The sequence below is a fragment of the Haemaphysalis longicornis genome, unplaced genomic scaffold (genome assembly GCF_048455015.1).
Source record: "Haemaphysalis longicornis isolate Haplotype H1 unplaced genomic scaffold, Haemaphysalis longicornis Haplotype H1 scaffold_8, whole genome shotgun sequence".
In the NCBI taxonomy this organism is placed as follows: domain Eukaryota; kingdom Metazoa; phylum Arthropoda; class Arachnida; order Ixodida; family Ixodidae; genus Haemaphysalis; species Haemaphysalis longicornis.
The window spans coordinates 186,107,001-186,131,578 of NW_027526445.1; the positions used below are offsets into that span (position 1 = coordinate 186,107,001).

General features: G+C 45.8%; 1 protein-coding gene across 3 annotated transcripts; it reads left to right on the forward strand.

The window, feature by feature from the left end:
- Nucleotides 1-417: 417 nt before the first annotated feature.
- On the forward strand, nt 418-23,758 carry LOC144149479 (uncharacterized). Of its 3 annotated transcripts, none has more exons than XM_077681060.1 (5): nt 418-522; nt 13,275-13,417; nt 13,480-13,542; nt 16,067-16,178; nt 21,612-23,758. In XM_077681060.1, the coding sequence occupies exons 1-5, from the start codon at nt 515-517 to the stop codon at nt 22,309-22,311; spliced, it is 1,026 nt and encodes a 341-aa protein (XP_077537186.1). In that variant the 5' UTR covers nt 418-514; the 3' UTR covers nt 22,312-23,758. The 3 variants fall into 3 exon arrangements, with proteins under 3 accessions (XP_077537186.1, XP_077537185.1, XP_077537187.1); XM_077681059.1 differs by lacking the exon at nt 418-522 and adding an exon at nt 3,197-3,416 and having other exon boundaries at nt 13,463-13,542; nt 21,612-23,757; XM_077681061.1 differs by lacking the exon at nt 418-522 and adding an exon at nt 3,197-3,416 and having other exon boundaries at nt 21,612-23,755.
- Nucleotides 23,759-24,578: the final 820 nt, after the last annotated feature.

A 24,578-nucleotide genomic window follows, 5' to 3' on the forward strand; every position in this document is an offset into this window, starting at 1 on the left:
CCGGCCGCGGCGGCCGCTTTTCTGGTGGAGGCGAAACGCAAAAACTCCCGTGTGTTCGAGATTTCGGCGCACGTTAAGGATCCCCAGGCGGTCGAAATTAACCAGGAGCACTCCACTACGGCGTGCCTCATCGCCTGTGCAGCGTCGGCGCGTTAAAGCATACACTCAATCAAGTGTTTTCTGAAGCACGCGCTACAACGATATCGCGCACAGCCAATTAAAAGTATCAAGCGACCATAGCGATGAAAGCCCATGCGAGCGCCCACTAGCCTAGTACTGCGCTTACCGAAATCCGACACAAATCTAGCGCATTTTGTTCAACTAAGCTGAACAAACTGTGCCAAATGCCTGGCCTGGCGCTCCAAGTCCGAATTTTTTAAAATCACAATAAGATGTGTGGCGGCAACACTTTTCGCTGCCGGCGGCGCGTTTCAACGAGCGGCGTGCCGCGTCCTCCCGTTTGACTCCGGGGCCGCGGAGCGCGACAGCGGCGGCGTAGAAGCAGACGACGCGCATGGGGGTGTAAGATAAACTGCGAAAAACCTCTCCCAGGGCAGGCCGGCGTGCTGTATCTGGTAGATTCCCGGGTGGTACAGTGCGCATTGGCTAGTTCATTAAAAAAATTATTCACGCTAAAAGTGCCGACAATTTTAAAATTATCCGTGCTAGGAGTGCGGATAGGGACAGGCGATGTTTGTAGAACATACGCTTGCAGCGCCACTGGCCCTGCCTTGCTCTCTACTTACTAGCAGTAGGAAGGGCACTCCACACTAAGATATTTACTAGACCTATGGACGGGTTGCAAGGGTTTTTTTCGGTCGTATTCGCCCCGAGCGCGAACAGAGTCGGCCCCTGGCGGCGGCGGGACGAACCGCTCCTAGTGTGGATGGCGCTCTCGCGTCGTCTGCTTTTTCACGTTGTGTGCGGCGCAAGACGCGTGCTGCACCCGACAAAACAACCAATATGTGTGCTCGTTTGGCAGTAAGCAATCACATAGTTACCTCTGCTTGCGCATTTCCTCTAGAAACGCAATAATCAGCGGCCGTTGTGGGTTAATGCGCTGGTTTAATTCCACGAAACATCTTCGCCGTGGTCACCGCTTGAGTGTGAACATTGCTTCCACACATTGCACTTTTCCTATTGTTGAGTGCAGTCGTCTGCCGTTTCGGGAACGTCGAAGGGTGCTTTTTGAAGGTGGCGTGGTGATTATTTAAAGCATAAAAGTTTAGTACGCGAAACGGGTAAGAAGCGACAAGACCTGCGTACGCGTGCAAATTCCACACCCTTGTAAAACTGCGCTGTGTCCTTATAGAAAGAAGAAACAAACAAAAACATTTACACTGCACACGACCCCTGAGCTATCGCCCATACATTACCGGACACGTATTTTACACCAGCAAGCGCCTGTGTGATCGTGTCCTTCCCGTATATTTCTAAAATAAATACCATTTTTGGACAGTCGTTGTTTATACTCAGGAGGAGGAATAAACATTTATTCGGCTGTGTTGAGTTGCTAATTTTACGTATTATTTAAAATACGTTTCTATGGATGCGCAAGAGTATTTAGGGGGGATTTTTCGGTAAAATTAAGCAGTTGGGAGTTTGCGTCTGTCATGTGGCATTTCGTGTGTCATTTTCATATATTTCAAATCCGACATGAATCACCTTGTCCAGAAACGTGTCTCACTCAGCATAACCAAATGCCTAATATGGTCACGTCTTAACCTCTTAAGGTGGACCTAAGTTTAAAAAAAGAGGAGAAAACGCGTAATATAATGCACGTTGTTGCCCACATGTGTGAGGGGCGTGTGTGCCTTCACTCGCTGATTTTTTTTTTAATTTTTTTCCCACAATGCTTGCTTTCAATACATTTTTGAAAAAGGCGAGCCACAATTCCTGGACAATCTCGGATCAAAGGGGGGTTAATTAATTTTGAAAATACGTGTTAAAGTACTGCTTTTTCACCGCTACAGAACACAACGCCTAGTGTAGTTTCGATTGTACGTAATACTGATAACCATAGTTTGGCTTTTCGCGTTACGTGCGTTCTGTTCTCTCTGCTCTTGCACCGTTGGCAGGACCTCCCCCCTCTTCACGAAAAAAAAAGCAAATGCACAGAATTTCACTTTTTAACCAATCCTCAAGAAATAAAAGACAAAGGCGATATTCAGTTTACAAAACAAAGTAGTTACCGGGAACCCGTTGCGCTGATTCGCAACGAGAAATAAAAAGGAAATGTTTTACTACATCTGCAACAGCGCAACTTCATTTATTGCCATCTTTAGGGTTCGTAAGCGACCTTATACGCAAGAATGCAAACACATCTCAGTGTTGCAGGCACCTGTTAGATTTTAAAAGGAACGCAATTGGTCAACAGAGCAGCCGTAACAGAAAATTTGTGCTCACTGTGAGGTCCCAGAAGCTTGGTTTGCACACTGTAAACCTGCTTGTCACTTTGCTAAAACCTAGCTAAACATGAGATGTTGATTGTACTGCGTGCGTTGACAATTCAATTCGCAAGTTCACTTGCGACGAAAGCCGTAAATAAGTGATCCGAAACCGTTATTCATCAAACCTTCCTTCAGAGTCGCTAAAATTTCGTTTAAAAGACCCGTTAGAGCGGTTACATTTATATCTCTGCGCTGATCAAAATTCAGTAATTTTATGTTGCCTTTTGAACACACAAAAAATATCGTAAGCTCTTAGAAAGAATTTCGGGGCAGTTAAGTAGTGTTACCATTTCAGGGCATCCCACAAATGCAAGAATGCGTCATGATACCAGTGAAAGCGATTGAGATTGCCGTTGTAAACTGAATTTCAAAGATCGAGGCTTCCTGATTTGTTTCTATTTATGCTGTTATTGAAGGCTCAAAGCCATAGTCGGGAAAGATCGAGCTTGCTACGAGCCACAGCGTACAAGTTCATTGTCACAATTACGGCCATTCTGAGATTCCCGATGAGCCGTCGCTTTTTTTGGCGTAGTAATAAAAACTGACTGCCGCTTCCATGCTATACATTGAACGTTGAGGAACCGAACTACAGCATACCACTCTTGTTTGCACCTTTCGTGCGCTCATACTGCGAGAAAAAAGCACGAAGCGCGCCCACAGTGTGCATTCCTACGGGCCGCTCTGCGGAGCATCCACACTAGCAGCGCGACGGTGTCGCCACCTACATGTCGAGCTCGCGGCGAATTCCGTTCTTTGTCACTCCCTGTTCTGTGGTTCTGTTCTGCATACAGTTTCTGTAAGCAGCGTTTTCATGCTGGTTGTCGTGCGTGCATGACAGACAGCTGCTTTGGAACGTGCAGTTCACAACACGCCCGACAGCGCGCTCACTACCGCTGTGTGTGCGTGCCAAGACGCGTGAGCTTCTGCGGAAACATCTCAGCGGGCCCTACAGCATCTTCCGAGGAGGTCTGTCTCATACTTCGCTCGCGGTGCTTGTCGCTTCTTCTGCTTTGCTTTCTGTGCCGAACATGTGCTCCCCTGTCGGGAGTCCTGTGTGCACTGCTTCTAGCAGCTCGGCTGGCTTCATCAACTGCGCGGAACGTGTTTGTTCCGTCGGTGACCACCCTTTATCCGCAGATGCCTTCAGGCGGCTTTGTATACACGGCCGGGCTAGAGCGGAGGCGAGAACAGTGCAAGCCAGTCTCGGCGTACAGCTTTCCGCGTTCGGGCTACGCGAGCCTACCGCATGTCCTCCGAGCCCTCGCGCGGGGCCCTCGCGGGGCCATCTACAGGCTGCTTTCCCCGCGCGCGGACTGGTTTCGCAACGTTCGTGCTTATGGGATTTAACAGCGCTCCTATATTTGGTAGCTCTGTTAATTATTCCTGTGTCTAAAGGTACGTCAGACGTACCCGCAAAATTCCTTAAAGATACGTCTGATGTATCCGCAAAAGTTCTTAAAAGTATGCACCGACGTATTCGGTTGCACTCGGACCTCTGCGATTATCTATACGCCTCGAGCGCGGCCTGTAGGGGCGCCACTGAAATCCCCCTAGCGGCCCGTTTCGAAAGCAGGCGCGGGAGTCCCCGGCCCGCTCCCGCCTGTCGCCGTTGCTTTTGGGGCTCGTTCAAGGCAGCGATTTACCGTTTGTCCGCGTTCGAAATACCGAATAACGTGGAGCAGGCACTCTGTTTGCAAGCGTGGTATGTTCACGAGAGTATAAACGTTTATGACGCGATCTTAGTGAGATCTATATGAGCGCCGGGCGTGCGTCCCAGGCCGGCGTCCTGAAGCCAGTATTTGCATGCAGCTGATTGTAATTCCGCTGCTCTGTAATTTAGTGACAGTGTCTCCGTAAGCAGTGTTTCCTCCGATGGTCATGTTGCGGCCATACACACTATGATGTAAATCGACTTTGTGCACCTACAAAATCCAGCGGAGCACTCATACCTGACAGCACGCAAGTTACGCCTGCCAATATCGCATATCAGATATTGATCAGTACCATGACAAGCCAATGCGGCATAAATTTCACAAACATCGTACCAAAGAAGTACGATGGATAATGCAAAATTACACTCCGGAGTCAGCACGCGATGACAAATTTAATGCTGGGTCGTCTTGTCCCGAGGTGAGCGCTCGCAAAGATTCACGTGTTACATTTATCCTCCACGAGAAGCGCGAAGATGGGCTTATAGAGTAATCCGCGTCCATGACCAAACTCTTCTTCGAAACATCGTCATATGACTCATGACACAGGAAGACTGCAGAATCTAGCATAAACCGAAATCAGAGACCCTTATCAGATACGACACTCTTCCAACGAGCCCGTGTGTACGAGATTTCGGCGCACGTTAAGGATCTCCAGGTGGTCAAAATTAATCCGGAGCCCTCCACTACGGCGTGCCTCATCGTCTCCGTTGCGTCGGCACGTTAAACCCTGCAATCAATCAATCAACTCTTCCAACGACACCTCGTATCGCTTGTGAACTCCCTAGCCTGTATTCTTCAAAAAATGAGTCCGCCGAGTGATCAGCCGTTTTTCAAGGCGAAAAACAAAAGAAAAGTGAACACGCAGCTTGTGTGTGTGATTACTAAAACGTTCATTGGTTGATTTTGCTCCGCATTAGTAAACAACGATAGTTGAACGAACCAACCTCTTACAGTGAGAATATCAGGTCTAAACGAGGCGACAATAAATAGAATTCACTTGTGCTGACGGGTTCGAAGGTGACAGCGGTGGTATGCTGCTGCCATCGCCGACACCCGCAAGAGCGGCCAAGAAGCGCGCAGAAACGCCTCCCCGGGTAGCTCTTGTTGGCGCTGGAGCGCTCTTCCAAGACGCAGCTGTTTTTTTTAAGTGCCCTAAACGTTCAGTTAGCTTACAGACGTCACCAAAACAAGTTGTTTAGAGCGCAGAAAGGCAAAGGGAATCGAAAGGAACCAAAACACTGCATGACCACCTATCAGCCACGCAGCGCTAATCCCGCAAACGCCGCGGAGAAGTGGCGGCAGGCGGCGCAGCGATCGCGAATCTCGAGGCGTATAACATCGAGCCACCTTAGCGAGCTGATCCAGTAGCTCTAATGCCAGCCGTTCCGTCCAGAGGAAATGCAATTGGCGCGCGGTGAAAGCAGCCTTTCTTGATTTTCACCCAACCGCCCAAACCTCTTCTGCCCACTGACTGGCCAGCGTTACTGTTAGTTATTAATCATTATTAACAATTTTAGATGATTGTACGTAACTTTGGTGACGGCTATGTTAGCTTTGGCTTCGGTGAGCGGTAGCGGTTCTGCCGTTTGAGTAAACATCAAGACCGACTGCTCTCACCGCATGAATTCTAAAACGGGCGGGAAGTATAGCTATTAAAAAGTTCTAACCACGAAAAAAAAAAAAAACTACATGAGATTTGAACCCGCGACTAAAACATCTGTAAGCAGAGGTGTAACCTCTACACAAACTCGCACAACGGCAAATGGTTTTGATGGTTTTCAGCTGGTTTTGATTGCATCTGGACAGAACTTGGCACTTCACTTTCCAATCCGTCTGGACGGTACACTACACACTTCCAAAAAATCTGACCAAAGTGCGACAGGTGTTCTAGCGTCAACCCATGCCACGACAGCACATCCGTGTGTTACCATATATTTGCAGTTTCTCTCCTCAAGGTGCTATTTCTTGGACATTCATTTCGTGGTCCAGTCAGGGTTCTAGATAGTTGCACAAGGATGAGACAGTTCAGATTTTAGACCAACCATTGTGCACCAAAGATTCTGCTGCGTCTGCTGCAGCAAAAAAGCAGCACTTGGGCCCTTGGGCTCATTGTGCAATCTCCGAGAAGCAATCCGAAGTTTGTTCTCTTTATTTCAACGTTTCTTTCGGTGATGAGGACAGCTTTCGGACTATGCGCAAACTATCCAGGGGTAAGTTCACGACTGATGAACCAAGAGCCCCATTGTCGTCGCAGAGCAGGCCTGCAGGAAGTCTGTAGAGGTATGATGCCAAATCGACCTCCAGACCTGCCCGGAGTACTGCCAGTGATTCGTCAATAACATTCATTGGCGTTAGTTGTACTTGCTTGCCCGACTTCCTTAGTCGATTTTCACTGCATTCTACGTTCTTAAGCTCGTACAGCTGGCGATGACGCAGGTGCCGTATGCTGCAGTGGTAGGGTGCGGGATTGCTGCATTCGATCTAAGACCTCAGCGAAGGCTAACACCAGCGCTGGCTGCTGGCAATATATCCGTTTCTGTCCAAATAACTTTTGGTCGAACTCAAGGACTTGAAAAAAAAAAGATTCATGGCTTCTGCAGTAAAGGCATGACCCTTTAGCGATCAATTGTTCAAGATACCCACATTGGTTTCGAGCCACTCTAGGCGCTGTACGTCCGGCGTATCTTTAAGAAATTTTGTGGGTACGTCTGACGTATTTTAAGAAACCTTGCAGGTACGTCTGACGTATCTTTTAAGAAATTGTGCGGGTACGTCCAATGGACCTTTGGACACAGCATTATATTGCAGTAAAAACGGCACCCTGGACACCCGGGCTTCAACGAAATTTTAAGTCAGTGTTTGCAAAGCCACGCACCGCTTTTGACCAGTTGCCATCAGCGGCGGATTTGTGGGTGTGCCTTAGTGGGGGAAATAGGGCGAGGCTGTGGGAAGTTCTTGCAGGGATTATGATGATATTCCACCATACCGCATTATTATTATTATTATTATTATTATTATTATTATTATTATTATTATTATTGTATTAATAATATTAGTACATTATGCAACCATGTTTTCATATGCACCCAGGGACAGCCGATTGGCCTTTCTGGCTGCCGCCCAAAAAACAGTACTTACGATCATTACAACTATTATCTACATTATTGTACTATTTTAATGTTACAAAATGTCTTTACTACTATTTATAATGTACAAAAGTACGAAGTAGCAACATACGGGGACATGTCTCCAAACTAAGTGCGAATGCACGTACCACTGCTTTTGTCCGTCAAACGAACAAGGCAAAATTATATAAACTATGCGTCAGTTCACGATCGCACACATACAAAAAAAATTAGCCACAAGGATAATGAAAGGGCTTTGATACAAAATGATTATAGTTTGAGGTGGCTTATCAAATCGAACTAATTTTCACATGTTGCTTCAAGTCGCTTAATCTGAATCGTTGGTTAGAATTGACGGGCTTGACGGAGCCCTAGCTTCAAGCAGTTGGCGCAGCGTGGTACCAGCAATGCCTTGATGCTAGTGGATGACAGTACACTGGGCCTGGCTTTCTGCGAATCCCCAAAAGCTATGCCTATGGCCCTCACGTGGTTCATATTGCTGAAATCTTTCTTTTCTGGCTTTCGCTTGGGATCCTGAGAAAGCAAGGGCATGTTCTCACTTCAGAGAGTGATGAAAATTGTGCACATTAGCCTTTATCAGTGGCTATATCAAGTCGTCTATACGTGGAGTGGCCACTCTGACCGCCCCCCTTTAAATCTGCCACTCGTCACCACGGCCTATTGGTTACATTTAAAGAATCGATCGTCCGGGCTTGGCTACTGGAGGTCATAGTTTCTCACTTTTAGATGGGATCCTCAACTTTCTTGAGGTAGCAGCAATGCACGCGCAACACCACGCAAATGTTTTTGACGTGCTACAACTGCTTGTTAACATTACTGTCAACACACGCCTGTGTTGAGCTGCCCTCAAATCGTTGACAACAGCCATAAAAGGCGGTCAGGAAGTTTTATTGCTGAGACATTTCTCAGAATCCCTCTAATTCACTTCTCCATTTGAGTCACAGACGACAATGATAAGCTGCATACACAAACTGTCAAGGAAGCACTTCCAAATATGAAGCTACCCTAGCTGGAATGCTTTTTTGCGCGAGTAAAGTAACGGGACTGCTTCAACTACGTCAAAAAATGATCTTTTTTCTTTGGTGCTCAAACTCTGGAACATTTTATTCTTTGTGCATTCAAGTGTTACAATTGTGCTTTTACCGTTTTCTGCAGTGGATTGTGAAATTCTCTGACGCAGTTCCCTAATGTTCCACTCGCCAGCTTCTGGCAAGCTCTCGTGCAGTTTATGCATATTTATGTGAGATCTCATTGCTCCTCCCCAAATAAGCTCGTTTCCAGTCTGCCTGGTGATCTTCAGTTCGCAGAGTGTTATCCAACAATGTTCTTTCTCTGGCACGTGTTTTTAAAGGGCTCTTAACAGTTTCTTTGGAAGTCTTTAATAGTAACCTATGACAATTGGAGTATACCGCTAAGGAACGCACTCCAAACCTGTATATGCACCCAAAACATTAAAACTAGCCAAGGCAAATGGAGCATGCACTGAGAGCAAAAGTAGCAAAAATTTTGCTGCGAATCTGCTGCGCCCCCATCGTGAAGTACTCAGGATTTCAATTCAGCAGGGAGGGGACGACGTGACGGACCAAAAATAAAAATACAATAAAACAAACGGAAAAACCTAAGCAAGCAATTTATTCTAATATTGATAAAAACCTAAATGTGATTCTGTGCTCTGTTTAATTGTCCAATTTCAGTAATTTCAGCACGATTTCGGGTACTACGGTTTATGACATCACGAAAGTTGCGAATGACGAGAGATCATTGCAGAAGCATCTATAAAGGTTTTTCTGACAGAGGCAGTTCTTAGGTAGTTGAGTGCATGAATTAAATGTAAGTCAACACTTTTTGTGAGCTCCTCTTATTTAAAAAGCAGGCTACAGCTTTTATGCATTCCGAGACAGGTGCTTCTCTCACTCTTCAGTTTTTAATTTCATTTTAGAGAAGACATGTGCTCTACATTGGTGCACAATTAACGAAGTCAGTAACCTGTGTCAGTGAACACCTGAGCTTCTGCAAGCAATAACCCCGGCAGGAAGCGGCTAAAGGAACAAGATGTTTAAGCGACCCGCCTGAGCCTGTAACCTTACATTCTCCGCATGCAGATGTTGCTGTCGGTGAAGTGTGCCCGCGCCCAGTTCGAACCTTATCGCCTATAAAAGATAAAGCTGTAATTACCTTGTGCTTCTCCGGTCGTAGCAAGCCGCTGTTGATAATCTGTAAGCGTCTCATAGCTCTACGTTTGGGCCCGGGGGAGCCGGGCCATGCATTCGCCAAATTGTCGACACAATACGGCGTTACAACCTTGATATGAAGAAAGTGCGAGCGCGGCCCTTATTTCAGCACAGCTTACATAGCAAACATCACACACTTTCCCTGCTCCGAAATTCGGATTTTGGGGCTCCAACGCAGCTCCAAAACTACCCTTTTACTGCTCCAAACCTACTCAATTGTAATGTTAACAGGCCTAAATATGTGGCTGGTGGTTTATTCAATGAGTGTACAGTCAGAAGCTTTACGACAGTAAACATGGGAGCACGTGCCACTCACTACATGCAGAGCGCTCTGGTGAGAGGCTGGTGCGCTTTCGCAGTTTGTGCATTTAGCGGACGCACCCCCTGAAAATGATTATCGCCTGGCTTCCTGCTGCATTATTTACGTCATGGCATATGGAAATACGAAGGTGTGAGGATAACACCTTTTTTATGAGCAATCGGGCAGCGAAAAGCAAACTTTTCAATGTGTTCGCTGACGTTATCGATTCATAAAAGGCCCCCCATCTGCACATGTATTCTCCGGAATCCCGTCTAGATATCTGACGTAGCTACCGCAGCAGACAACAGCGCAATCAACTGTTGTCCTGGAGTAGATCCGCCAAAAGTACGAGCTACGGAAGTCGGCCATCCAATCGCTAGACCGCTCTGCATGTACAGTGCGGCACGTGCTCCCGTGTTTACTGTCACAAAGCTTTCGACTGTACGAAAAGACACCTTCACTGTCAGCTTATCGAGTTCCAGATCTCAAAGCAGGGAGTGTGGATGCAAGTGAGCGCATTTCACTGACACACTGCTATCGCGCCGGGAAGGCTCCAGCTGGTGGGAGCTCGCCAGATCAATGTCGGAAAAAGCTCACATGGCGTACCCGTTTCACATATCGCCTCACAGGTGTGTGGCCAGCAGTTGATGCGGGGTTGTTGCCATGGGCAGCGATACGTCAAAAGGCATTCCTCATTATTAAGTGCAGAGCAGTGATTCGCCATAATGGGCTGTAGCGCCGTTATCCCCTCACTGCTACCACCCAATGCAATTCAAATTTCCCGCCTTTGCAGTGCTCCCGTGCCCCTGCCTAAAACTGTACCAGCAGGAGTTCTGTTCTTTTTATGTTTGCTTTTCCTCCCGTGTGTGCCGGCGTTACACTGCCACTTTCTTTCGTTCACTATTGCAAAAACCAACCCAATCATCGTTCCTAGCTAAATAAATGCAGGCGCTGCCAGCTAATTATGCATATTTTGCCTCAAATGCGCCTGTAGTTTTATTTGCACTAAACAACGAGGAGATGTATGACAAGCACCAGCGGTTCATGAGTTTTGAATGCTTACGACCATATAAACCGCTTGGCTTTTGAAGCCTCCATGTTACGCCGCAACGATAGCCACTACAACAGAACGCCGCGTGGCTCTACTTTGGTCCAGTGAGCGAACTACCACGACAAGGCAAGCCCCTCAAGTGCTCTGAAAAGTCCAAGCCAGCCCTTTCGGCCAGAGAATCGTTGATGTCGGCCATAGCTTGCAGATGTATACACTACCGCTGCCACTGTCGCGCCTGTGCTTTCCTCCCACTTTGTTACTCAATGGTGACGTCAAGAAAAAATGAAAGAGAAAAGGGAGAGAGAAGCTCCAGGTTTATTTACTTATTTCTTAGGAAATAACTTATCATTGCTCATCAAACAAAAGCTGAGAGTGCTACGGAACGTATGATCTTTCAGTTAAAACAAAATTTCATTCAGCCTTTAGTGTCCCGTTAAAGGGGCCTTGAAGACAAAATGCAAGTATGGTTCATTCAAAAGATTGCCTCATTAGAATCATACTGACACCACTTTTAACGTAAACTTCGCTCAAATAAGCTATATAATTAGGAAAAAAAGGGAATGGCCATGCGACCCACTAGCTCATTTCCTGCAACAGAACCCATGACGTCATACCAGCCAGCTCTGCGATCGCCTGAGGCTGGCAAAGCAAACGTAAGTTAGGCAGAGCTTATAAGCTTGCCAAACGGGCTATTTGTGGTTAAATTTAGGGCACATTCTTTTAAGAATGGTTGGACAAACAGTGGAAGTCACGAAAGCACACGTAAACATAGAAGCACCGATGCATACTGCTGTTGGTACTGCACGCACTATGCTTCGTTTAGATGCACAGCTCTGTGGGGTTTTGGGGTTGTCTCAGACGACACTGGCCAATTGATAGAAGCGACGGTGTCTTACATGACCATATTTGTCAAGCGAGCACTATGTTTCTCGAAACGATCATTTTCTCCCTGAACAAATACAAGCCAGGTTTAAATATGGTCACAAACAAAACAAAGGTAGAAAATGGCTTGCCGCGGTGTGGTGGTGCCATCTAGGTTGACTAACAATAAACAAGTCTCCGCTCCACATCAAGCTTAGCCGAAAGACCGGTTCTTATGATGTCATCGCAAACGTCGTTCACACACGATTTCGTGTGAGAATCAAAATTTTAGCTTTGATTGATTAATTTCGCAGTGAATAAAGCATCATTTGCTTCTGGACAAGCGCTGGGGTCACTATAGAACACGAAATCTTTTGAATAAAACAAAATTTCATTCATCCTTTAGTGTCCCCTTAAGGCCTCACTGCAGTCACCGAGTCATGTTTCTTGGTGTTGGCTTGGGCAGATGGCCCCTGATCATGGGAACAAGATTGTGTGACATCATAGAGGAGCTGCCAGAGAGCCGCTGGGGAGGCGCCACTGGTTCATGTTTTCCCTAATATATCTAATATTTGGTGGAATTTTGTGATACAGTTGGTATATGTGTAGTTGGGAGAAAACCGTCCTTTTAATAAACCAAACTTTTATTTTATCATCCTGGCCGCTTGAACTCTGACACCAGCCGAAAAATGCAAGTTTACTTGTTCGGGGCCCTAGGAAGGATGCTCCGGAAACTTGTTCAGGCATGCTCGATTGAAATGAGTGCTACCTTCAATCTTGGCTCGGATCCTAGGGCCGTCCTAGCCAGTAAAAACTGCAGCAACCAGCCATGACAGGTGATGATGGGAATGAAGCATCGCTGGCTGCGGCAATGGGTGACGTTTGAACATTGCCATGAAAAATGGAATATATGCTGCCCAGCTTCCAACTTGACACTGCGTAGAAGCTAATGTTTGTGTTGGGGTTTGCAAGCACACGAGCCTTGGAAGTAGCACCGTTAAGGCACAACCTTCAACAAATATTGGTGCCTAGACTCTTTGTACAAGTGTTGTGTGTTTGTGTTGCACATGTTCCACTTATCACAACTGTTATGATGTATTCGATATGGTAAAAAAATGCTTCACATAAAAATAATGCGCTTCACAATAAAATAAAAAAGGCGGTTCATTAAACTCTGCATGTTTATTACTTTGACACTTCAGCGTTTTTAATCTTTTCAACAAAAAAAGAACTCGCTGGACTGATGGCTGCAAGAAACCTGCAACAGAACATGCGCGTGGCACATGAAGAGTAATGGCCTGACAGCTCCTGCAATCCAGGCTCCCTAAAAAGGAACTAAAAAAATGCATGCATGGGTCTTGGTCGTTCGGTTGTTTTGCATAACAAGGAAATGGCTTTTTAACCGATTGTTTCAGAAGTCAAGTCTGGTGACCAGAAAGTATGCATGCCATCGGTTTACAGCTGGCCGTCTTGGTGTTTGTATGTCTGAATGTCTTCTGGTGGTTGTGTTTTCCACTTCCAGTATGCACACGCTGACAGCAAGCATACCACGTGCAACGTCGAGTGCCGAGGGCTGTGTTGTGGCAACGTCTGTGGATGCCGCCTCCAGCCGGGTTGGATCCTGCAGCCAAAAGATACAAGCTGCCGTTCCTACCAATGCCATAGGTACCAGCCAAATTCGATACAAGTGCCAATATTTATGCATTACAGACGACTTTTATTTGCAGGTACACAATGCACCCTTAGGTTCGTCATCAGCACAAGCTCCCAAACAGAAGAGGAATTTCCAGGTTAGAGTTCAGGTTCTTGCTCTTGTATGAGCATCTCAGTATGTATTAATTGGTTTGAAAGAAAAAAAATGCATTAGTGTATTGTCTTTTTGCACCCTTTCTTCTGTCGTTGTGCATGGTGATATCTAGAGACCGGAACTTTAGGCAAAATGCCTATTTTTTTTCTCGAGTCCGTATCAAGCCTATTTAAAATACAAGCATGAACTAAGGGAAGGGGAGCATTTTAAGCAATACTTTATTGTGCCTATAATGCCTATTTTGACTATATGGGCTTTTAGCACCTATTTTGACTATATAAGCCTGTATGGGCTTTTTAGCCCCTAAAAATGCCTTTCTGTGTTATATATGCTTTTTTGGTTTTTCGAGTTGGTGGTCTGCACGGACTGTTTTCGCTTCAGAGGCCCACAATGAAGTCTTTGTCACACCCCGTTTGCAAAAATAAATAATTAAATAAATCCGTGTGCCGTGCCAAACAAGGCCAGAAACGCAAACCGTGCACAAGCTACCGCCACCTAGACCTCGCCACATAGACCACACCACCAGATGCCCGTACGCAGCCAACCGCAGCCAACCTCACCGAGGTCACCGTTGTCCACACGAGCTGTTTTGTTCTATGTCCTTCTGACGCACTGTGTCTGCGGACCAACGGCGAGAACTTTTGTCCATATGCCCCATCCATTGCTAACGCAATAAACACCACGGCACTGATGAATCTATGGGATTCAATGGTGCTGTGAAGGGCTGAACAGGTCGTTCTACTCTGTCAACGAATATATACCTGCAGTTAAGATCTTTCTTCGGTTTACAGTTCTGTCTTCAAGAAGCAGTTACCGATTGTCCCTCTTCCACCACAGCCCATTGCTACGACGTAAAATCTCGGCTATGGGTGGAAAACTACTACAAATACACTCGCCGGTGCTACTAACAGCAACGCAAACGACAAAAGCATTGCAGCCGAAATTGTTAACACCACGCCACACATGAATGTTACTTAGCACATTTGTGTGCTTATTTCACACTCTTAGCAAAAAAGCATTTCCGCAGCTGAGAACTTCGGCGCCACTCCGACTAAGAATGCTGAGCTTATTTCAGAGGTCCAGGACTTACTTGCCGCAATCCCCAAAGGACCGGTTCCTGATAGAGCCATTCCTGTCTGACAACTGCCGTTCTCTCTGACATAACATTCCTGGATTCCCTGCGCTAAAAGAGCTGCCGAAGGTCCTGAGCACCAAACATAGTGATATTTCAGATGGAATCAGGTCATGAAGTGTCCCTAAGAACAAGCACGCTCCTCCAACTTCAGTGATAGTTGAGTGTTGTTAAGCCGCAAATAATTGCGATGGGTGTGGCTTGCCATTGCTTTTAAGCTTTTCTTTTGTTGTCGAATCACCCTTCATTTCACGTAAATCTGTTAAAATAGCAACTCTTGTGTGACTTATTTTCACGAATAAAATAAAATTACTTTCCCACTCTACAATATTTGTCCGCAGTTTTCACTGCAAGTCAGAAATTTGCAGCACAATATGCTGCTCAAGCAAATATAAATTGGGCCTATATGTGCCTAAACGACAATATTTGGTGCCTATAAATGGCTAAATGACACTTTTCAGTGCCTATTATAGGTGCCTAAAACCGTAATTTTTCGTGCTTAAAGTTCCGGTCTCTAGTGATATCCTGAAGCCGTGTGTTTTTCCTGTGCAGAATACAAATTGCATTAAGCATGCCGCTGATAGCATGTGGTCTGGGATATCATGTGTGTGTGATATATCACACCTCCATTCTCATCTGCAAACTTTTACGAAGCCAGCACTGGATTCTGGGACTAACGCTTGATCCTAAAAAAAATCAAGCAAGGCATATAATAGTTCTCACGTTGCAGTCACGCTGTTTGGGACGTGTCACTGTATTAGCTCATTTTGATGATTCATAATAACCCTACTTCCTACCGTTCAAATAAAAAGTCTGTCGCGTGATTGTACAACACTCATTGCCTTTGGTTGCACTGGCCATTGATTTTCTTTTAAACGGTGAAGCTGTTTAGCAATTTGTTGATTGTGGCATTTCACAATACTCAGTATAACAGTATAAGGAAAAGAAATAACCGCCACTGGCAGGATTCAAGCCTGTCTGGTAGATTAGCAGAATTAACTACAGTCGTCATACCCACTTGGCTACCACCGTGATGAGTTAGTACAGATGAGTCAAATGGCTTACTCACTCAGCTGTGAGTGTCGGGAGAGGAATCACGCCGCCTGCTGGACGGAGAACACGTGATGGGGTACACGTTGCACCTATGGGCGCCTAGTTTAAGTGTGCGCATTCCATTCGTTCTGCTTCTTCGACTTGCTTCTTATTCATCATTATAGCAACAAAGATGGAGTAAAGGTCTTTGCGGCAGCGAAGAAGAGACAAATCGGTTGCAATCATGGACTTAAACCATCGTGATGGTCGTGAAGATTCCGTGCAGCTTTGCTACCTACAGGACTTGTGCGTTAGTGTGAGTTTCCTTCATTTTTTTTTTCAGTTCGGGATGTGGACAAGACTCAAGATGACGCCTCGGGGAAATTCTCTGCTTCGGGAGATGGTGTTTACATTGTGGCAAAAGCTGGTCCTCGCACCTGTTCTGGGAACACAGGGTAGGTTGCAATGTGTGTAGCGTATTGCTTTTGCAACATATGGAGGACGCAGGCCTAGAACGGAAATCCAGTTTGAGAAGTGTGATACATCTAATGCGTCAGATCTACATGTGTATGCTCTTGTACAAATGAAAATAGAAACATTTTGGAACTTTCAATGCGGCAAATAAACCTACACCTAACGTGGCTGTCAGTAATATCACATCCAAGATTTTCCACTTAAAAAATGGCTGCGGCTTAGCTAAGCTAACCCTGGATATGCAAAGCAAAAGCTTGGCTTAGTTTGGTTGAGTCTTGGTTTTGCTTGGTTATCCTTTGATGTAACTGTATTGCCGACCACGGCTCAAAACTGTTTGGTCCCGTGCAACGCTCAGACTTTTTTTTCTTGCCATAACTGGAGATAAATTCGCGGTCATAACCTGTGATTCCAAGAAAAGATCGAATATCCTTTTTGGTTTGTGGTCCTTGTTGACCAATAATCTTTTCAAGGGTCTTATCCATGGGTTGCACTTTCCCATTTCCAATCTTGTGTCCTAAGAAACTCTTTTACTAAGAGAGACTGTCGCCTGGCCTTTTTCCAACTTTTTGGGTTTAACGGTTCAGTTGGCCTGATGTATTCATTGCAAAGCTGTCCGTAGCATTCTGACGGGCTGAGTCCAAGTTTTTGTCGCGACAAGAATGTCCTCGAAGTAGTGAATACATTTGCAAGGCCTTCAAAAACCTTTCTCATAAGTCTGGTATATACAAGAGGTGCGGTCTTTATGCCAAAAGGCATACATTGAACGCGTACACCGCGGACTTGTTCGAGAAAGTGGTCTTCTCCTGGCTCTCAGCTGCCATTGGAACTTGCGAGTATCCTTTAGTGAAATCACATGTAGAAAATATCTTCTTCGGTCCCACCTGTGCCAAGACAACATCTATTCAAGAAATCACTCACTGTCAAGAAATAGCAGCTTGTTCAGTTCACGGTAACCTTAACAGGGACGTATGGTGTTCTCTGGTTTCCTGACTGGGAGCAAAGGGGCATTGTACGGCGAGCATGACCTCTCAATTGCACCCAACTGCAGCATCTCTTGTGCTTGTCTCGATGGGCTGTTCCAGTGCGAGACGTGTGGGGTACCGCCATACGTTGTGCTGGTGTGGTCTAGACGACACTCAACAAGGTTGGTTTTACCAGATATATATCAGCAAATGTCCTGGTATTCTTTACAGAGATGTCGCACATCCTGTTGATGTTCAGGTGGCAATTATGACAAAACACATATATCTTTGAAAGTCTTCCGTTGTTTTACGGCCAAGAATGGAATTTCTTCCCCATCAATTCCGCCTTCGCGTGTGTTGTCAGCCGCCACACAGGGAGATATTGACTGTCGCTCCTCGTACTTTGTAAGCATACTTATATACTATACGGTTTTTCTGTGTCCAAGGTCAACCTCATAGTCTATTTCATTTAGCTTCCACAAAACGGTGAAGGGCCCCTTCCACTGCATTGTGAGTTTGTTGGCCTCGGTGGGGAGCTAAACGAGGGCACGTTCACCCGGTTTGAGCTGTCGTGAAACTGCTTTCCTGTCATAATACGATTTCTGCTTGCTTTTAGCTTTTTGCAGCTCTGCGTGTGCTGCCCTGCATGTATCCTCAAGGCGCTTGTGCAACTCGATGAGATATACGTGTAAGGGGTGGCTGTGAGATGGTTCATCGATCTTATCATCGGTTCAGAGCTCCCTCGAAACAGTCATTGGGCCACGGACGTGTCGGCTGCAAATCAATTCAAACGGCGAGAAGCCCAGGCTTGATTGAGGTACATCTGTGTACGAAAAAGAAGGGGAGACAGGTAGCGATCCCACGATCTTGGTTTCTCATCGCACGTCCGGCGCAGCAGGGTCTTCAAGGTTTCCTTGCATTTTCTGACGAGCCTGTTGCCCATTGCATGGTAGGGAGTTGTCCGGAGGGGTTTCATTGCGAGAAGTCGGGTTACTTGTTTCCTCAATCCTTACGTAAAAGTGGTGCCTCGCTCAGTAACAATTTCCTTCGGCAGACCAACTCTCGAAAACAGTTCCAGCAGTCCTTTTGTGACCTGAATGCTGTCAATACTGGGCAAGGCTTCTGCATCGGTGTACCGGGTAGCAAAATCAGTCATTGTCAGAATGAACTTGTTTCCCTTTTCTGAGGTTGGCCTGAACGCACCGACAGATCTGCAGCGACTCTCTGGAATGATGTGCTAATGATCAGCATGCTGCCCAGTGGTGTGACACCTACTTTCCCTTTGGGCGTGGTCCACTGGCAAGCGTCACAAGATCTAACTGATCTTTTCACCTCACAATGCATGTTCGGCCAGTAAAAGTCTGCAAGAATTCAGTCAGTAGTCTTCCGGATACCTTGGTGGCCAGCTATGAGGCCTTCGCGAGCCAAGTATACCTCAGGTAATCAAAGAACAAGGTACAATCACTTGTTTCAAGGACCTCCCAAATAATAGTATTTCCGGCACAGCAACCCGTCGTCTACGGCAGAGTGATAGCTTCTTGTCGTGCACTTTTTCCCTCGCTTTTGAAAACACTCTGTCAGCGTTCCGTCATGCTCTTCTATTGTGTTCAACTCCGCTTTGGTGACATTGGCTATCATGGTTTCACTTGTCAGTAGTGCTGGACGCTTGACAGCAGACACTACCAGAGTGTCTGTTGGTTTTGGGGGTGCCTCCATTGTCATCAGATAATCCTACTTCTGGCTTTGCGGCAGTGGTCTCCAACAGGCCTGGCTGCCAATTAAGATTTGTGTTCCCCAGGTCTCTGACTCCTGGGATGTTGTCCGGCATTACGCCAAAGAGCAGGTTTGGCATGCACTTTGCTAGGACCTTCCCTGAGAAGTACGGTGTATCCACTTCGATGTATGCCTACTCAAAGTCGTTACGAGATGTGGTCTAGGAACAGCACATTTGTCGTTTGGCCGGTAGGGCATATGTCGGGCATGAGGGTCTGCCTTACAATAATGGTGTTGCTGCTGGAGTCTCGCAACATGGTGGCTGTTTTCCCACCACCACAGGTAGGTTGTCGCGTAAAAATGGCATTTTTTTTCTTGCTATTGGCGGTCTCATTGTCGGGTTGGTCGAGTTTGCTGTGGTCTCCATGAAGCTCTGAAATCAGTACTTCTACGGCCGATGTTTGGTAAGCATGCAATGCAAAATCTGTCTTGTCACTAAGTCCTTAGGGCGGCATTTTTCAGTTTTATGGCCGTTTTTACCACACTTGGTTTGCAACTCACGGGCGTGCCCGACGATCGGCAGTCAGATGCACGAGGTCCTACTTTTCTGCAGAGAAAACATGCTTGGCCCTTTGGTACTGGTGGGGTACTTGGGTTCGAAGCTGCTTCTTTCCTGTCCTCGTCTCTTCCTTTGCCAAAGTTGGTCATTGACTGTGTCTCGAAAAAATGGTCACATGTTTCCACCATTTCTCTCGAATTTTCGCAGTTCCTTTCCTTCATGAAGGTAACGAGTTTGGAATGAAAGCCCTTTACCAATTGCTCAGCTATCATTTTATCTCGTAGGACTTCGTGCGTTTTTGGTACTTGGGCCATCTCCATCCACCGATCGAAGTATCCTGAGAGCCGTGAAAGGAATTGAATCCAGTTTTGCCGCCTTTTGCTTGTGCCTGTCTAAATTTTTCGTTGTCCCCTTGAGCTGTAAATAGGAAGCACTGCAGAAGAGCAAGCTTGACATTCTTGTAGTTTAACGAGTCTTCGGTTGTCATCCTTCCCGCTACGGTCAAGGCTTCGCTTGCAAGACACATTGTCAAAGCAACAGCCCATTTCACTTTTGGCCAGCTCTTAAAACAAGTGGCTCATTTAGATCTGACTACATAGGCATCTAGTTCATCCCGTCTTTCACTGAACGAAGAGATTAATGTATGGGGACTGATCATCATGCTGCTTGCCGCTGGAACTAACGGTTCTTGTTGATGGCAGCTACCAGACTCCTGAAGTCTGACTTTCGGCTGGAGAATCTCCACCTCTTGTTCTGCTGCTGCTTTTGTGGCATTTGAAGAGCGCTCCGCTGCTAGTCTACTCACTTCGAGTTCAGCGGTTCTGTCTTCTCTCATTCGGGCTTGCTCATTTTTAACCCATTCTTGTACTTCAGCATCCCTAAGGCCTAGTTGATTTCTGGCTGCAATCAACTTCTCCACTTCCATGTCGTCGCTTCCCACTCGTAGATCTGCTGTCACCACTCGTGTTCAGCCCTTCTAGTTTTTACAGAGAATCCTGCTGCTAAGTCGTGGATGCCAGTGGTTTCATTTAGAAAGGTGACTTGCACTTTTAATAGGTGCGTGTAATGGCCTAATTGGAACTTACTTTTCCTCAGTGAAAATGCGGGCAATGGGCCTGGAATGTGGCCTGCAAGGCATTTTCAGCTTGTCAGTCATTCTCTAAATTTGGGTAAAGTTGGCCTGTTTTTGTGGAGGGTTCATTCGAACAAAACATTTTTTTTTACACAAAGCTGGTTTGTTATCAAAAGGGTTTACTAGGTCAGGCTGTTAGCTTTTTGTCTTCACTGCCAAACTGCATGCCTTACAGTTCACTTTAAACAAAGTATGCACTGAAAGGACTTCGCAGTCAATCATCTTCTGTGATTCTCTTAGCGCACTAGCAGCCCCTGTGTTTAGGAGAAAAAAAACCAAAAATCCGCTTGTTCAACAAGTGCTCAATCAACTAATGGACTGTGGCAAAAATCACTTGACGTGAGTTTCTGTTGGGTACCGAGTCATGTAGAAATTGATGGAAGTAAAAGTCAGATGGCGTCACTGCCCAGACAGCAGAGCTCGAGGTGACGCGAACTCGTTTACCCTACCAGGACCACAGAAGGAGATTGAAATCATTTACGAAGTGGCAGTCCGAATGGGCTTAAATGAAAACGTCCACCTTGTGAAGCCGCACGTGAGAGAGTGGCAGAGCTGCAGACATAAAGATTCGTAGAGGTGGTGTTATGCCGCTTAAGAATTTAGCACACGCGCTTAACCCACAACTTCCTTTTGCTAGGAGAAGACCCTCCAGAATGCTGGCAATGTGGCAAGCGCCTAACCGTAATACACGTACTTGTAAAGTGCCCCAGTTACAAAAGCAAGCGCCGTGAATTTTTTTCCCACTTTTATAAATTTGACGTTCCATTGCACCCTGTTTTACTACTAGGTAATGAACCCTTGGAAAAGGGTTTTAAATTTTGAGTGCGATCAAGCTTTTGCAGAAACTTTGATTTTACCATGTCACCACAGTTTTACATGAGCATTTTACTGTAGTGTGTTCAAAACCTTGTGTCTGGTGCATTATAGCAAAATCTGTCTGCTGCGCCAATAAAATTAAAATTCATTCGTTCATTCTGTTAGCGTTATGCTTTTTCTTGCATTATTTTTGCAGAATTTCGTGTAATCTTGTGTGTCATTGTCCACTTAGGAATTTTTGCAAAGATGGCAAGGATGTCCCATTTGGAAAGAAGCTGTACTTTGCCCCATCCTGTGTACAGCACGACCAGCAGGCCACTGATGAGGAAGTGTGTGCCACTCGTCCTTCCTACGTCTGCACTGTTTGCGGAAAAGCCTTTCATAAAAAATGCACCCTGATCGTCCACAAGAGAGTGCACGCTGACAAGTCACACACGTGTGGCACCTGCAACAAGAACTTTTCCGACCGATACAGTCTGGCTGCTCATGAAAGAGTACACACTGGTGAAAAGCCCTTTGTGTGTAGCATCTGTGAAAAGAGGTTTGCTCGGAGAGATTACCTCATTACTCATTCAAGAGTGCACTCCGGTGAGAGGCCCTACGTGTGCGACATCTGTCAAAAGAGCTTTACTCAAAGAAGCAGCTTGGTCACTCATGAAAGATTGCATTCTGGCGAGGGGCCCTACATGTGTAACGTCTGTCAGAAGGGCTTTGCACTAAGGTGCCAGTTGGCAACTCATGAAAGATGTCACTTTTCCGAGGCTCTCTATGTGTGCAGCATCTGTGAAAGGAGATTTACTGAAAAACGCAACCTGGTATATCATGTAAGGGTGCACACTGGTGAAAAGCCTTACACGTGTTCCGTCTGTCAGAAGGGCTTTACTGGAAAGCATAACATGATTGTTCATGAAAGATTGCACTCTGGCATATAAAATTTACATGTGGAGTATGTGTAAAAAGTGTTTTGGTGCATGTAGCGTACTGGTTTGATTATAGAGAGGTCCTATGTATACAGCATCTGTGAGAAATGCTTTAATAAAAGTAGCCAACTGGCTTGTCAGGGAAGATTGCAGTCTAGTGAAAGGTGCCTTACATGTGTACTATTAAAGACGATAGACTTTCTTGGGCTGCTTGAACGAGGAAATTTTGGCCTATGTGTATTTCTGTTTCGCTGTCTGTCTGTCTGTTCCTCAGTTCAGCTGCCTGGCCTAAGTTCAGGCAAAAGTTGAAGGAGATTTTAACATAGGCATAGCCACTTCTAAAAATCTTAATTTACTTAAGATTGGTGGTTAGGATTGGTCTTAATTTAGTGGCAGTGCTCCTGCTTGTCAACACTGTTGAGCAACATTAAAACATTGCGCATATCTGATGGAAAACATCAGGAAAGGAGTGGTATTTGCAGTGTTTAGTGAAAAATACATGGGTGCTTGAATAACTAAAATGCCCAAAGAATTATGGTCGCCCGCAACACTAGCCCCTCCTGGTGGCATTCCAAGGTGTTAAACAGTGACGGTGGGTGCCATTAGGGGGCATGTGGAGCGGTGGAACGTGGTAAAGTTGAACTGACTTGACCACACCTCTAGGATGTTTGCTCAAAGGAGGCATTTACGTGGCAGAAGATTATCGTCTTTAGACGACACCTGCAACGAAGTGAGCAATTACGCGGCCACTTTTTTGCCAGAAAACCTTTAAAAAAACATGAACCGGCTAATCGTGAAAGCTTGCAGTCAGGTGAGAGGCGCTGTATGTGCAGCAGGTTGGACGAACTTCATTCCGATCCAGCCTGTTTGTAATAAAGCATTGCACTCTGCTGAGAGGTCCTAAGGGTGGAAGCTCTGTGAGAAAAGCTTTGCTAAAAGAGCAACCTGTTCGTTCTTGGAAGATAGCAGTCTGGTTAAAAGCCTTTGTGTGTAACGTGTCAAAAAATGCACCAGTGTTGATGAAAAATTGCGCTCTGACAACGTGTTGCATGTGTGTATGTGAGGAGAGCTTTATTTAAAGAGGCCTTCTGATTACAGGAAATGTCATACCCTGCTGAGACGCACTATGCGTGTGGCATCACTGGAGACGTTTACTCAGAAAGGTTCCCTGGTTGCTCAAGAGGATATTATTTCTGCGAAAGGTTTTATGTTTGTAGCATCTGTCAGAACAGTTTTAAGGGAAAATACAGCTTGAACAGGCATGAAAGAGTGGACTCGGGCCAGAAGCTGTACATGTGTACCTTCTGTACGAATACCTTTTCTCAAAGAAAACACCCGGACAGGCATGAAACATTGCAACCTGGCAAAAGGCCTTACCATTGCAGCATCTGCCAGAACATCTTTAGTAATGCCAGCTGGTTAACCATGAAATATGACACTCTGGCGAGAGGCCCTATGCATGTGGCAGTTCTCAGAAAACCTTTACTTGAAAAAGAGGCCTGGTTTTGTCATGAAATATTACACTCGAACCAGAAGCCTCACAGCTGTAGCACGTCAGAATAGCGTTGCTGACAAACGGTCGCTTGTAAAACATGAGAAAACGCAGGTAGCAAACACTCTACTTCATGAGTCGGAGAGGTTGCCTAAAGAGAAACATTCGTAAATCACAATGACAGCACAGTCACGAAAAAGGTTGGTGAGAAATTTGCACTGTGACTGGTTGCACACTGGTGTAAATTCAATAAGTGGTATGCCTTACAGAATAATAAGGGTAGCAGCTGGGCTTGTTGGTACTCCATGACTAACTTAAATAATTGCGCAAAAAAAGGGGAGGCATGGACGAAGTGAAGACAGACACGCACGGCGCAGACTTCCAACTACATTTTATTGTTCCACTGTGTGAACCTTATAAACTTCACAAAGAATGACTATGCATGCGTAAGCATAAAGAGATTAAACGCCCGACGATGCGGCGGCCAAAAAAAATTCCTTTTCGGTGAGCGCAAGCGGGGGCGTGCTCACATTTATCTTTCATGCATTATCTTTTACACATTTATCTCTGACGCATTTATCTTACAGAAGCTCGCTCATAAGCAGACCTTGGTCATGCATTAAGTTGGAGCAGTGACAAAAGGCCCCATTTCTCTAGTGTCTCTTGGAAGGGCTTTCAGGAACTCAACAGATCTATCATGAGTGTCTACACTTCACGATAACTACTGTATTAGTGTTATCAGTTGAAAGAGTCGAGCTACAAAATATTTGCTGAGCAACAATGTTCC

Coding starts and splice junctions, on each gene's coding strand:
- LOC144149479 (XM_077681059.1), top strand. CDS start 3,282: ATGACAGACAGCTGCTTTGGAACGTGCAGTTCACAACACGCCCGACAG. Junction 3,417..13,274: donor CTACAGCATCTTCCGAGGAG/GTCTGTCTCATA, acceptor TTCCACTTCCAG/TATGCACACGCTGACAGCAA. Junction 16,179..21,611: donor ACCTGTTCTGGGAACACAGG/GTAGGTTGCAAT, acceptor TTGTCCACTTAG/GAATTTTTGCAAAGATGGCA.